At 48.2% G+C, this 15,367-nt stretch overlaps 1 protein-coding gene across 1 annotated transcript in view; it reads left to right on the forward strand.

The window, feature by feature from the left end:
• Positions 1-4,241: 4,241 nt before the first annotated feature.
• The window catches only part of ADCY9 (adenylate cyclase 9), a 92,899-nt gene continuing 81,773 nt past the window's right edge, over positions 4,242-15,367 (forward strand). Inside the window, exon 1 of the mRNA XM_084270971.1 lies at positions 4,242-5,959. Coding sequence (XP_084127097.1) covers positions 4,261-5,959 — 1,699 coding nt within the window. The 5' untranslated portion in view covers positions 4,242-4,260. The remainder of the gene's footprint in view (positions 5,960-15,367) is intronic.

Below are 15,367 nucleotides of genomic sequence, written 5' to 3' on the forward strand. Positions count from 1 at the left end.
CTGCCTCTGAGAAGGGAAGTAAACTCTATTCTATAGATTACGTATGTGTATTCAGTGGCATGGAGTTAAAAGAGCCATGTGAGTAGGATATACATCTGCCCAGCTGCAAAGTAAAGCATTTCCTCCAGCTTGGTCTCTGAGAAAGGAAACCAGTCACAGAGTATTTTGGAAGGGCAGTCAGTTCTCTGCAGGAAAACAGCACAACCCAGAACTACCAGGCACTGAAATGAGCCCAGGACTCAAAGTCAGTACGGTGTGGTCTACACCCAGACATGCTGACTGTGGTTGCTAAGAAAGCGACCCAGAGGAAGCACCTTTCTTAAAGGATGCTACAAACACTACCCATGTGGATGCTGCCTCCCAGGGACACCCTGGCTGTAGGACAGTCTGCGGGGTTAAACTGCTGCTGAAGAAAAACGAATCAGAAGGCAGAGGGGGAAATGATGGACACAACTTCCAACCACTTCTTGCCCTCTAAGATAACTTTTGCTCACACTTGAAATAAACACAAGCATCAGTGGCATTTCTGGACTGCTGCTTACACATACTTCATCTCTTTCTTGAATTCAGTGGGGAAAATGCTTCACAATAAAAGTAAAGTAATAGCTTCTGTGGCATATAAACCAATAAAAATACCCAATTAAAAGCAATTCAGACTTTCAGGAGGCAGCACCAAGTTTTTCCCAGCCAGTACAGAGCTAACAAAAGGAAACACAAGATCACTCCTCTTCCTGCTGCATACCCATGTGTGTTTCCACAGAGCCTGGTAAGGCCAGAGGAAGCCAGGGAATGGCTGGGCTGGTGAGCGTTAGGTGACTGTTTCACCCAATGATCATAAGGAGGAGCAGGATGGGAGTCTACAAGTAGCAAACCTAGAGGGAGCTTCCTTGGAGGAGCATGGATCCCAAACAATCTCAAGGTCATGATCTTAAGCTTACCAAAGGAGGGTGTTGACAGGTCAGATGTTTTCTTCAGTTCCATTTCTCTCTCCTTCGAACCAGTGGACGAAAGCTGGGAAAGAGGAGACTGCTTCATTACCAGAGATCAAAAGCAGTCTCTGACTAGTAGCCAGACAAAATTTGGGATCACATGGGCCACTCAGTTAAAACTTGTGATGTAGCCAGTATCTTTGATGTGATTCTGTTTATTCTAAGCACACACAAAGTCCTGCTTTGAGCGCAGGGGGAGCAGGACAGGCTTCTCTTGCTTCTCAAGCTGAGCTTTGCTTCTGCTTGTGCTCCATCCCCAGCACACATGTACCTCTGTGCCCAAAGAGTCAGTCTCTTCTGTGCACAGGCAGGGAAAAGACAAACAGTCCCTCTCCTCTGGCTGTACTAGCACACTCGTGCACGTGATCGCTCTCCGGGCAGCATCCATGCACCTGAACCTCCTCCTCCTGCATGCGTGCTGCTGGACACACACAGGCCCAAGAGAGTTAACTTGGCATGAAGGCAGCATCCCACATCTTCAGTTTAGATGCAAATGCAATGAATGCTGACCCAAGCAGGTCTCAGTAACAAACTCCAGTTTGAAGGGCCTCAACTCTTACCACACTCCAGCCAAGCAATGTTTTACTGATTTACCACCCATGCGCTCTTAATCACCCTGGATGAAAGGAACTGAATGAAATCATGGATGAACTCATGTTGATACCAGAGGGAAAACTCGCATCTTCAACAGGAGGAAAATTCACCCCATTGTTCCTTCCAACAACATCCTGATTTACTTAGGGAATCACTCAAGCCGTTATTATTTCTGCTGTCCCCACCCCACATTTTAGCTCTCTGTAGTTTCTACCCTTTTCAGAGGGAGGTGTGGCCGACCCAGACTGGCAGTTGAGTAAGGATATCTCATAAGCAATAACGAGACAAATCTATCATAAAGCAAGGCTAAAAAAATTATCCTTGAACTTCTCAGTACCTTTGACATCTCAAAGTTCAAATCACCCAGTCTCTGCAGCCAGGGAAGTCTAACCGGTTTACACAACAAAGTTCAAAACTGGTGTGATTTTACCTTAATTTTTTGAGGTAACACTTTTTTCCCCCCATTTTCCATCAAATTTCTACAGTATCTGCAAATCCTTGGGAGCTATCGCACTTATTTAATCCAGAGGATTAAATAAATTTATTAATCATCCTTTATGAAGTAAAAAATGGAACTTAAAAGTACATTTAGGTCAATCAATAAAAAGGCTGCAAAGAAGACTTAGTAAATTTATCAATTAATAGCCAAGCCCAGGAGGCCATCCTTCCTCTCTGCTCTGCCAGCTCAGGGATTTCTTTCTTCCCAACAATGTTTATGTAAGAGCAGCAGGTAAGTGGCACTGGCTATAAAATATTGATCAGCCCAGGCATTAGTTGGAAATGGAGAGCTGGCGATGTGATGGCAAAACCAGAACCATTATTGCTATTGATTAGGATTTTTTAATTGCAGATTGCTTTGGTATTCGAGTACATGGGGAAATCCAAATATCATATATTTATACCTTCAATATAATAATAATAACCCCCCATTTTATGGTGTGGTTACTGCACGGTAAGTGGTGTCTTTACGAAGGAGATGGAAAGGTAAATAAACGCGGGCTTCAGCTCCAGTAACCGTGTGGCCACATTGCTGCTGCTGCTATTTAATGAAATAGAGAGAATGTTTTATTAAATGGTGCCTTGTTCGGGGGAGAAGCTGTCCGGGCAGACAGCTGGGAGAGGCTCACCTGGAGAGGGGTAAATGGGACTCAGGGGCTCCAGAGCCACAGCAGGGCCTGGGCCAAAGCCCCGGAGCGGGGCCCAGGGGAGGAGGAGAGGCTGGTGGGACCGTCACCCGCGGGCAAGGGACGGAGAGCCGGGAAGCACCGGGAAGAAGCCGAAGGCAGGGCAGAGAGAAACCCTGCGAAGGAGGGAAAGAAACGGGCCGCCTGGGAGGAAGAGATAATAAAACCGAGGGAGCGGTGCAGGCGAGATAGCGCCGGTTATAAACAAGCGAAGAAAAGCGAGAGCGGGGAAATATCGCAGCGCGCTGCAGGCGGGCCGGGGGAGGCTGAGCTGGGCCAGCGGGCCCCGCCGCGAACCGACAGGGCCCCGAGGGCGGCGGAGGGACCCGCCGGGCGGGCTCGGTGCCTGGGGGAGCGCGGGGTCGAGAGGCCGGACGCGGGGGGAGCCCTGGGGGACTCGCCCGGCTGCAGCCGCCGCACCGACCCGTTCCCGTCAGCCCTCCCGGGGACGCTTCACCCCCTTCCCCGCAGGGCTTGAGGTGCGGGGACGGCCCCGCTCCTCTCGCCTCGACCCCGAGCGCGCCCTTCAGGCCGGCGAAAGAGCGGCCGGCAGCGGGGCTGCGCGCTCCCGCCGCAGCGCCGCGGCCCATTGGCCGGCCGAAGCGCGCTCCCGCAGCCCCCCTTCCCCTCTCCCCGCGAGGAAGATGGTGGCGGTGGTGGCCGCCCGCGCTTGAGCGCGTCCCCGCCGCTCCCCTCCCACGGCGGCGCGCAGGCGGGCGGGCCGGCCCCCGCCAGGGCACGGAGCTCCCCGCGGCGGCGCGGCACCACCCCGCCGGGAGGGGGGGACGGGAGCAGCCCCGCCGGGCCCCGCGGCAGGCGAGGAGGAGGAGGAGAAGGAGAAGGAGAAGGCGGCCGAGCCGTGCGCCGGGGGCTGAGGGGCGTCGCGGGGACAGTGGCTCTCTCTCCCCGGCGCTTGCCCGCGGCGCCAGGAAAGCGCGGGGCGGCTGAGGGCCCAAGGCCCCGTTGGCGGGGAGGGCCGCGCAGGCCGGCGGGGGGCTGCCGCCGGTGCCGTCCCGGCTGGGCGGGCGAGGGAGGGAGGGAGGCGGCGCGGCGGGAGCCGGCCCCTTGGCGGCGGCCGTGAGGGGAGTTGCGCCCGGCGGGCGCGGGGAGGAAGCCGCCACCAGCCGCAGCCGACATGGAGGAGCGGTCCCCTCCCGGTGGGGGCCCGGCGCGTCCCCCTCAGGACTGAGCGAGCGGCCGCCCGCCCCCCGCCTCGGCAGGGCTGCGGGAGCGGGGCCAGCGGCGGGCGGCAGCCCCGGCCCGGCCGGCGGAGGCGTGTGAGGCGAGGGGAATATGTGGGGCTGCCCGCGCCCCAGCGCCCTGCGTGCCCAGCCCGGTGAGCGGCGGAGTGCCGCGGCGCTGCCCGGCCGTCCCTCCGCGCAGGCGGCGGTGGCGGCGGGAGGAGACTAGAGGCGACTCTCCGAGGAGCCGGGCGGCTTTCCTAGCCCGAGAGACCCAACTCCTGAGCGGGCTTTTCGGGAGGAATTGACAACATGGCTTCCCCACCGCACCAGCAGCTGCTGCATCACCACAGCACCGAGGTGAGCTGCGACTCCAGCGGGGACAGCAACAGCGTGACGGTGAAAATCAACCCCAAGCAGCACCAGGGCTGCTCCTCTTCCAAGCACTGCAAGTACAGCATCTCCTCCAGCTGCAGTTCGGGGGAGTCAGGGGGCACCCGCCGAGCCGGTGGAGGTGGCGGCGGTGGCTCCGGCCTCCGCCGGCCGAAGAAGCTGCCGCAGCTCTTCGAGAGGGCCTCTTCCAAGTGGTGGAATCCCAAGTTTGACTCCAACAACCTGGAGGAGGCTTGCATGGAGAGATGCTTCCCACAGACCCAGCGCCGGTTTCGCTATGCCCTCTTCTACATCGGCGTGGCCTGCCTGCTCTGGGGCATCTACTTCGGCATACACATGAGAGAGAAGCAGATTGTTTTCATGGTGCCAGCTCTGTGCTTCCTCTTGGTATGTGTCGCTTTTTTTGTGTTCACTTTCACTAAGACGTACGCCCGGCATTACGTGTGGACTTCGCTGATCCTCACCCTCCTGGTTTTTGCTTTGACTCTGGCTCCGCAGTTCCAGGCGCTGAAGCCTGTCTCAGGAAGTGGTGACATGTCCAATCGGACTCCCCCGGCAGATCCGACAGACACTTGTCTTTCTCAAGTAGGCAGTTTTTCTATGTGTATTGAAGTGCTCTTGTTGCTTTACACGGTGATGCACTTACCCCTGTATTTAAGCTTGTTTCTGGGACTGTCGTACTCGGTCCTCTTTGAGACCTTTGGTTACCGCTTCCGCGATGAGAACTGTTTTACACCTCTGGGAGCCGGGGTGGTTTACTGGGAGCTGTTGAGCAAAGCCTTCCTGCACATCTGCATCCATGCCATCGGCATTCATTTATTTATCATGTCCGAAGTTAGATCGAGAAGCACATTCCTGAAAGTGGGGCAATCCATCATGCATGGAAAAGACTTGGAAGTGGAAAAAGCCCTGAAAGAGCGGATGATTCACTCTGTTATGCCAAGAATAATAGCTGATGACTTAATGAAGCAGGGGGATGACGAAAGTGAAAACTCCATCAAACGTCATTCCACCTCGAGCCCCAAAAACAGGAAGAAGAAGCCCTCCATACAGAAAACCCCCATCATTTTCCGCCCTTTTAAAATGCAGCAGATCGAGCAAGTGAGCATTTTGTTTGCAGATATCGTTGGGTTCACGAAAATGAGTGCCAATAAGTCAGCCCACGCTCTGGTGGGACTCCTGAATGACCTCTTTGGACGTTTTGACCGTCTGTGTGAGGACACTAAGTGCGAGAAGATAAGCACTTTGGGAGACTGTTACTACTGCGTAGCTGGCTGCCCGGAGCCCCGGGCGGATCACGCTTACTGCTGCATCGAGATGGGCTTAGGTATGATTAAAGCCATTGAGCAGTTCTGCCAAGAGAAAAAAGAGATGGTCAACATGAGAGTGGGTGTTCACACTGGGACGGTCCTGTGTGGCATTTTGGGGATGAGGAGGTTCAAGTTCGATGTGTGGTCCAACGATGTCAATTTGGCCAATCTGATGGAGCAGCTTGGGGTGGCTGGGAAGGTCCATATTTCGGAAGCTACTGCGAAATATTTGGATGATCGTTACGAAATGGAGGATGGGAAGGTGATTGAGAGAGTTGGACAGAGCGTGGTAGCTGACCAGTTAAAAGGTACGTGCTTTTATTTTGGTCTTGGTTACCTTTTTTGCCCCCCCCCCCCTTTTATGAGGGAATACGTTTTCCCTAGTGCATGTTTGATGCTTGCTGAGTTGCAAATTGAATGTGGTTTACGTTAAATCTACATGCTGATGATCAGAAACGCTGTGGGAATTACAGGGGAAAAAAAAGATGCCATGGAGATAAGTGTGGAGTATCTTCTGGGCTACTCAAAATGCACTTAGACTTCATAACTGCACAGCGCTCCTTGTGAGCGTTACCACATCGCTGGGAGGAGAAGGTTAATGTGTTTTGTGTCTGCAAGTGGTTTTTGTTTTACTGCTGTATGTCATCCTTTAGTTCAGTAAGTAAACTTGGTAATTTACCTCGTGTGCCACGCACAGAGCATATGTGTTTTGTGAAATTATGTGTATCTGTGAAAAGTTGTGGGGTTGTTTTTGGCATTGGGTGAGTTGGGACTGAGAAGGCATTTGGGAAAAATGACAGCTGGATTCACAGAGAGAAAGGAGCGCTGTAGATTTGGCAGTTTGATGCAGCAAGTTGTTACAGTTTGGAGTTAGGCTGGAAAAAGTTACTCAGGTGGTTCCGAGAGCTGGCAGATGCTCTCCTTTCTGCAGCACTAAGGATTTGGGGATGAAGCTGCAGATTTGGCGGTTTGGAAAAGAAAACAAGGGATCCTTCAGCCCCCTGATACCTTGGGTAGAGAGTCCCACTTCTCTACAGATACTCGTTTTGAGATGAAACCCTTGACCGCTCTCTAGCAGCACTTAGGAGCGTGTGCAGGGAGATTGTACGTGCTGAGGGTTTAACTCTCTGTCCCTTCCAGAAGAGCTGCGTCTCTCTGGTGCTGTGCCTTTGTCTCGCAGAGGTCCGGTTGTCTGCAGTGCTTGGAGGTGGGGAGCCAGACACATCCAAATAGGAGTGAGATAAGCTGCAAACCCTTTTGTGCTGTGTGAGTTGATTCGTTCTCTTCTATAAGCATTCTCATTTTTAGGAAGTAGAGCAGGGAAGACAGAGTGGAGGAGACTGAAGGAGCTGTAGGACTGCCTTGTGAACGGGGGACAGGGGTGTTGGTTGCAGCCAACACAGAACCAGGCCAGGATGGTTGTGGAAAGGTCAGTGAGTAAGGACAGGAGGGTGTTGCAGAGCGGTGGTGGGGCAGGCCGCTGGTCCTGTGGCAGGTGCTTATTTTGCTGTGACACAAACACTTATTTTTGGTGAGCTGCCTGTCCGCACGCGTCGGGCAACAGGGCTGAGAGGAGAGGCTTGCGGGGAGGAAAAGCGGCGGCGGGGACGCTGGTGGCTGGGAGCCATCGGACTGAAGCAGCTGTGTCCCTGGGCTGTGCCTTTCTCTTTAGGTTCTAAAAATACAAATTCAGTGAATTTCCTTGAAAACTCTCACCACTGATGTGCTTCAGAGGAAGGGTGCTTTCAAGAAAGAAGGATCAGACGTCGTCGTGTCTGAATCTTGCTGTTCTGGTGGAAATAAATGTAATGGGTGGTAGAGACACATCCCTGTGATATTGAAGTTCCTGAATTCTCTCTTCCCTTTGCCTTTGCAGTCGGATGCAGAGTGAAGGGCCGTGTGGTAACAACAAATGAAATTCACTAGTTTTGCCAAATTTATAAGCTTACTCGCTGTCACGGTGCCACGAACTTACCCCTGGGGACTGATGGCACAGCTCTGAAGTACTTATTTTTATTTATTTGCTCATATTTTCTAGGAGATCACAGGAGCACTGTGCAGAGCAGTTACACCCCGTGCCAGCAGTGCTTTTTTCAGTCTTTCTCAGACTTCTGTTCTGTCCCTGGTTACATTCATGGTGAGAGGGTGCACAGAGGCTGCCGTGTCTCATCAGCAGTTCGGATTTTGCAGCTCTGAGTGCCTTTCACAGGTTCTGCTTTAGCCAGGGCACTACAGATGAACAAACTGAAATACAATCTAGAGAGAAGTATGCTTTGCAGACTGACATTTTAATGGTCTCTTCTTACCCCAAAACCTAGCTATGAAGGCAGCTGGAGCATGTGGTAAGAATTACTTGAGCAAGGAATATGGGCTGGGTTTTTTTTTTCCCCTCTTTCCCTTTTGTAATTTGTAGTGGATCTGTAATTATCTTCCATTTCTTATCAACGTCTGATAGAGCTACAGAAATCAGAGCCAGTGTGTACTTTTAAAACAGGCAGGCTCCTGCCATGCCCACCCTAATCTGCAGGTCTGTGGCATGTGGAGTCCCTTTCCTTCCCGTGCCCAGACCCTCAGGGCATGTGATGGGTGCTGTGGAGTTGCCCGTTTTTCCCTGTTTCCTCATTGTTTTGTTCCACGGTCAGGTTACTTTGGCTGTCAGATAATTGGCATCGGTCGGTGGGCGGGGGGAAGAAGTCAGTGATAACAGCAACCAAACAGCAGTGCTACAGGCTGGCATCTAGAGCCTGCTGCAGGGGAGGGGTTTGTTAAGAAGCAGCTCTGATATTTATTAGAGTACACTGAGATTTCACCACTTAATTAATTGTCCTCTGCCAAGCATCTGCTCAGTTTTGTGAACGATGGTGCTGGTAGGAAGCTTTGCTTTACTGTCTTCCCTGAGAAGTCATTGATAGTAGTGATAGAGAAGAGGAAGTTTGTTGTGGTTGTTTAATTATGTCAGATGTCGCACTCTTTGCAAGTATGAAAGGGCTGTGGAGATAAGAGGCATAAGCTTTGTTTCCCTATCGGTACTTCACTTCTCATCTTCCTTTCAACATTTGGTATCTTAATGATATCCTATTTTTTTTTCTGCTGTGTGTCTAGTGCATTATCTCTTAATTGTGCTGCTGCAGTGGTGGTAGCTATCTCTGAGGCTGTGTATAAAGAGTAAACTCTTCATAGAGTGAAATCGTGCCCCCCCCCCCCCCCCCCCCATTTGATACACTTCTGCAGGGGTACCCTGAGCTGTCCCAGTGCTGCTCCCCATGGTTTTTGTAACAGATGAGGCAAAACTAAATGTCTCTCTCCAAAATATTGGGGTGGAGATACCTTTTCTTCCTCCTTTGTTTCCCTGGTTCCTTATTACAATATGTGGGGCTCTGGTATGTTCCCCCCTGTTTCTGACTTCTGAATTAAGTAGATTGTGTATAAACCAAACCAAGAAAGCAAGCAAGCCAGGGATGACCTTACAGTGTTTTTGCCTGTTTCTGGAGGCTGTGTGGTTTGTTTTAGGATTGCTTAGGCCATCTGTTTTCACAGCACTTGATCCCCTTGGATGTGAGAACAGCGCAGGAGAGCAGTGTTGTGATGAGTTTTTTGAGGTCCACTGATTAAATCCTAGACATTAGTTCAGTTGTATCTTCCATAATAATTTTGCCATGGGGTTTGGCAAAAAGACAAGTCACTTTTCCTGTATTCTTGTGAGGTTTCCTAGCAAATAAATTTATTTTGGACTGTGAGATGCTTAGAGTCACCTAATACCTGTTAACCTGCCCCTTCTGAATTCTAGAGTCAGAAGTGTCTTCATGGAAGAGAAGAATTCTGCTTATGGAAATGTTTTTATTTTGCTCTGTTCTTCTTGGTTGTTTGCATTCTCCTTCTTGTTAGTTAGGAGGTCACAATATTGCTCTTTGCCAGCCCAGTGATTCTTCCAGAAACACCAGGGTCACTGGCATCTTGTTTTTTTGCTGCTTTTAGTGCTCAGAATACGTAAGCGTGTTGGGGCAAGATGCTGTCTGTGTTTGTAGAGCATAACACACTGGAACCGTGGTTTCATTTGGGGCATTTATACGTATGCTGATGCTCTAATAAGAGTCACTGTTATTGAAGTTCCCATTAAAATAATTCCCAAACTGTCTGTAGACACCTCCTTGTTTGGTTTGGTTTGCCTTGAGGAGCGGCTCTGTCGCTGGATTTCTCAACACACAGACATGCTTTTCCTCCCTGATCATGGGAGAAAGCATGAGTGGATCTTGTGTGCTCTCACCTGGCTAACCCAACCAAGCTGCTGATGTCTTCAGAGGGAAGGTCAGCTTTCTCTGCTTGCTAGGTGAAAACCCACCAGTTCACCTGTGGGAACTGGTGGCTGTTCCTGATAAATCAAAGATTTGCACCTTACTGTATCATCTTGCATGGTTCTCGGTTTCTTTTAATATCTGCTTTACTTTTAAACGTTTTTTTAAAGAAAGCAGATCAGTTATAAAAGTCACTGTTTTGCTTGATGTAATTAAAGGCTCTCTGCTTCTCCCATGGCAGCCCACGGGATGCAGCTCTGCCTGGTGACTTGATACTCTGCTGCTTCAGGTTTGGGTTACAGGGAACACAGGGCAGGTTTTCCTGAATGACAAAAGTCTCAGTTGAGGTTATGAAGAGGTAAAGTAATTGAATTTTATTTCCCTTCCTCCCCTCTGCAGCTGATGAGGAGGAGATCACGATTATACCCTGACAGCAGCGAGGTCTTCCCTGTTCACCCCATCGTTGTCTCTTACTGGACAGAGGACCCATAGCTGTGGTGTTTCTGGAAGTTCATAGGTAGAGGAAAGATAAGATGAAAGTTTTCCTTGCTTTTTGTGCCCAGCCTGCTGGGTGTCATGTAAATCTAGACAGCTTGTGGCAGCAGGACAGCTCTGCAGAGAGCTCTGCACAGATTCATCTCCGCTCCTTGGCTTGGCTAAGAGCAGCTTCAGCTTCTAACTAGGGAGTGGTTTTGGGGTGAGCACAGGAGGTCAGGGTACTTGTGCCTTGTTAGCTGCTGCACAGGTCCTCCTGTTCAACCTCTAGTTTCATCATGCTCAAGAAATCTTTAGATCCTGAGTTAATGAACTCGTTTGTGGTGGGCATTGTAATTTGGGATTTGTGTGCTTCTGGTGCTGATCTGATAGTCAGGCAACAATTGATAGCTAGAACAAACACCAGGGCTGGTTTTAAGTGGTAATGAAGTAGGCATGTGTATGTATTTCCACCAAACTAAATTCTGAGTGCTGATGAGATGGAAAATTTTAATGACTAGTGAATTTTATCAATTTTTCATAATTGGCCCTATTAACTGTTTCTATTGAGGTAGTGCTTCGTGAGCTCGTTTGCAAGCGCAGGGCTGAAACTAAAACATGGTGCACAGGTTAACTCCACTCCTGTGTTTAGAAAATGAAAATTATTAAGTGATACAGAAAGAATTAGAGGCAATGCACGTGACTGAGTATTGCTGGGAAGAAGGAAATTCTGCAGGGATTGAACTTCTTGATGGGATCTGTAATTTTACGATGTAAAATAGCAAAAAACCAGGAGGTAACTAGTGACTGTAGCTGCTCAGCCTGGTTCTGTGTCAAGTCTTCACGTGGTGAAGATGAGTTCTGTAGCTGTAAACAGAAGAAGCAGCTTTGTAGGAAAATGTAGCGATTATTGAGCTGCCCAAATATTCCACGTGATGTGGTGATGTATCTTTTTCTGAAAGTAAACCTGTGTGTTTGTGCATCAGGATGGATCAGCTTTGCTGCTTGGGGAGGTTTTGTGACCTCTGCAGGAGAGTCACAATTCCTCTGTGTTTTGAGGAAATTTGGTGAGCTGCTCTTGGGTTTATTTGTGCAACACCAAGCAGAAAAAAAAACAACCCTCAAATAGAAAATATTCACATTTAAGCTGTTTTTATCATTTAAGGGAAACTTGGATGTTGGTTTTGAGTTCTGATAGCATACTTCAGGGCAAATTTAACTGTATGCAGTGAAAAATAACTCCCAGGGACTAACTGCCTATATCAGACTGTCACTCTGTACAGGGTGGAGATGAACCATAGGTTTGGTTTAGCAGTGTGGGCTCCAGCTTCCATTTATTGTGTGTCCTGACACCAGCTGCAGTGCTGACAGTCGGGTTGTAGTGTTACAGCTCTGCTGTTCTAAGCCCTATGGAAGTGGTGTAGAATGAACTTTGGGTACCACACATCCATCCTGGAAGAACTGAAGTGAGCATTGCAGTGGAGGTTCGTTCTAGAAGGTGCTGGAATCTGAGGTCCTCTTGTTTTGGAGGGACACAGTGGCTTCGGCTGCATTCCATGGTCATCACGTGTGGAGTTTTTCATTTATGGGTTGTTTTTTATCCCTGGATACCCAAAATATACATGCTGCAATGTAAACAGGTTACCCTACAAATACTAAGTCAGAGCTCTCTTCTTCCTTCTTCCCATTCAAGCCTGTGAATCTTCTGAAGTAGGTGAGGGACTATTTAAATGCAAGAGAACTTTAAATAAAAGCCTTGACACTGTGGCTTTTAGGGGGAAAAGATTGATGGAAAAGACAAAACAAAGTCAAAGACACATAATTTATATTCATCTTCTGTCATGAGGAGGATGCATGATTTGAATGGGTTGTTTAAAGCTCTTTCTTCAGTTATTTCACAATATGTACTTCACTTTTACTTCTGGCAGGCAAGGTAAGAATTTACATTTACCACTTATAAATGAAGCACAATTTCATTGGATTTTAAGTTGCTGCAGATTGTCCTGGAATGTTACTGAAATTAGTAAACCAGAATTATTTTCTCCCACCTCCAGGCTGTGTCTAAGGTAGCTCTCTTTTAATCCTGACTCACAGGCTCAGTCCATCCATCCTGGCTCTGTAAGGAGAGACAGCCATTCCTCTTTCCGTTACAGCTGACACTTGAAAATTCTCGGCTATTTTTAGCTGATTTTCAATCTCATTTCTGTCCTTTGAAAAGAAAGAAATATAAAATTTTCACAGCCTTTAAATTCATAACTTCCAGTGGGTGTTGGTATTGCAGAGAAGCCAGCTAGTCAATAGAGTCTCATTAACACGTTTTACCGGGTTCTGTTCCATAAGTGTGCGTTGTTGTGATGGCTGTTTCCTAGCTTTGGAGGAAATTGGTGGATCTCAAAGCAAGCCACACAGGGTTTGAGAGTGGAACTGCTTGCTCCTGAGTAATAATTTGTGAAAACCTAGTGGCACTTGGAAGAGAAGTATAGACTGGAGATGGTCCTGCAGTTCTACAGCTTTCGCTTCACCTGGTTGTCGCGGTGGGGCACAGGTACTGACTGTACTGCTCTTCTCTGCCAAGTTGCTTTTGTCAAATGAATTCTGTCATTTTTTTTTTCCCTGAAGTGTTTTAACCAGGAGCAGTAGGACTACTAGATACGTGGCTTTAGGGACAGGTATTGTGCATGGTTCTGAATTGACTGAAGGAACAAAATGGCCAAGATATTTTTCTTCAGCTGTCATCCTGGACTTTAAACACTCCTTCCGACTGCCTGAAAATTTTTTGGGCTTCTGTTTGCTACAGTAACTTAATTTGGGAATTCTTAGCAAACCATGTAAGTAACAATGATTTTATGGCAAGTCTTTATTTCCCTGATAGCACTTACTGTTCCTCTTGTTGCACTTCTGAAGCTGTTGTTTTCAACTCAACTAGATAAATTTAGAAATCATGCTATTGTCGTAAATAACTTTACTTACAAAACCTCCAGAATTGGAACAGTGCAATGGAAGTAATGGAGTAAATTAGTCCATCAGCTTCCTAATAGATCTTTCCTCCTGCCTGCTGCTTCACACGTACAGAAACACGCAAAGGAAAATGTCTTGCTGTACATTTAACTTCTTGAGTATCTAGTAATCAGAGAGCAGCTTGCTTTTCTTATCTAGTTAGTTATGTTCCCCTGTCAGCTGAAGTTAACTCAAATTCACTTGTGTGGATGTCACTGTGGGCTGAAAGGTTCCTGCTGGCCATGTGACTCCTTAAACCAGAGGTCCACATGGAAAGATAGCCTGGAAGTGTTCAAATCCAGCTGTTTGTAGCAAAGTCCATAAAGACTCAGTTTCCTTCCAGACTTATCTTATACATCTTAATAGAAAAACTGCTTGTTTCTTCTCCTGAAGAAAGAGAGGGAGGAAGAGAAAGGGGAAAGCAAATCTAATCGATAATCAATAACAATGATATTAACTATTCATATGTTTTAAGAGCCAGAATGGTGGTGGTTTGGTTGATTGTGCTTAACTGCACGGTAAGCACCCAAAAAAAGGCTCTAATTGAAATCAAACATGGTATCACATATTGATTGAGCCTGCAGGAGTCAGGAAGACCTCTGCTTCTGATCCTGGGTGCTTAATTTGTTACATTCATTCTGTAAACAAGGATGTTTGAGTCAGGAATGGAATCTTGTTCTTTTCTAAATGCGCAGCTTTGAAGTTTGACCTAGATGCATATGCCTCCTATACAGACTAGGAGTTGATCATGGCATTAGGAGCACTATTTTAAAAGACCTCCCCCGTCAGCTTTTGCATAGCTGTTCCCAGTAGTTCTTGGAATCAAATTCTTGCTCTCTGTAGCCCTTGTTTAATGGACACGTGCGGCTGCCCTGTGAGGTACTAAGTGTCTTTAACCCCTGACCGACTTGGACACACATACAGGGCATAAATCTTTTTGGAAATGCTCAGGGCCTGACAGGATGTCATGAGGAAATGTTCCTGTAAGGGCATTATTTGCAAAGAGAGCAGGTAGAACATTAGCTCCCAATTTCCTTTGTTTAGACAGCGTGATGCTTAGGAAGAGCTGTCTGTGTTTCTGGGAGGTCTGTGTTCCGAGCGCGCTCAGAGGAGGAATGGCCACAGCCTTCCAGGAGAAGGATGGAGACTTGGAAGTGTCGCACACGCCCACGGCGAGATTACACCAGCGGGTAATCAGACTTTGATCCAAGAGTTTTGTAACCTCTCCCACCTATTTCCAGTTCTTAAGACTTGGTTCTGATTTCATAACAATATGCAGGGAAGCAGAGGGGTTGTACTTGTTTTGCTCTGACTCCCTATTTGAGACTGACCTGGCTACTGAGGTGCAGGTTATGAAAGAGCTGCTCTCTCCTGCGCACACAAAGTGTGCAGAATTTACACAAAATAATACTGAATGCTGCTGCTTGGCAGTGTGGGATCAGCCAGAAGCAGACAGCATTCTTAAAAGTACCGCATGAGGATGAGAAAATTCATTGGAAGTTGTTTCATAACCCCAGTAAACCATTCAGGAGAAACACACACACGCCCCATGCCTCACCTCAGGTTCTGGGAGCTGTAATGATCCTTAGCTGAGGTTTTCTGCTGAGGATGGGAAAAGAACATAGACCTCTTAGGTTATGAAACATTGTTGCTGCTGGAATTTGCTGTGGATACAGTGGGAAACAAACGGTCTGCTAGTCTGTGCTGGAGTCATGTTTTCTTACCTGTGTCAATCCTTTAATTTAGTGTTTGACCGTAGTTTTCCACAAAGAAGTCCAAAACTGCATTGTGTAAGGGTGTTCTTACTTGGCTTTTTATACATTCATACACATAGATATGTGTATAGGCAACATTTCAGTAAATTTGTACATCCTTGGGGTGTTTCTTACGTGAAAATCTTCTTTGCAGTCTGTTATTTCCAGATAGTTGGGTGCTCGAAGCATGTTTAATCAG

This window comes from Gallinula chloropus (assembly GCF_964237585.1).
Source record: "Gallinula chloropus genome assembly, chromosome: 15".
Taxonomy (NCBI): Eukaryota; Metazoa; Chordata; class Aves; order Gruiformes; family Rallidae; genus Gallinula; species Gallinula chloropus.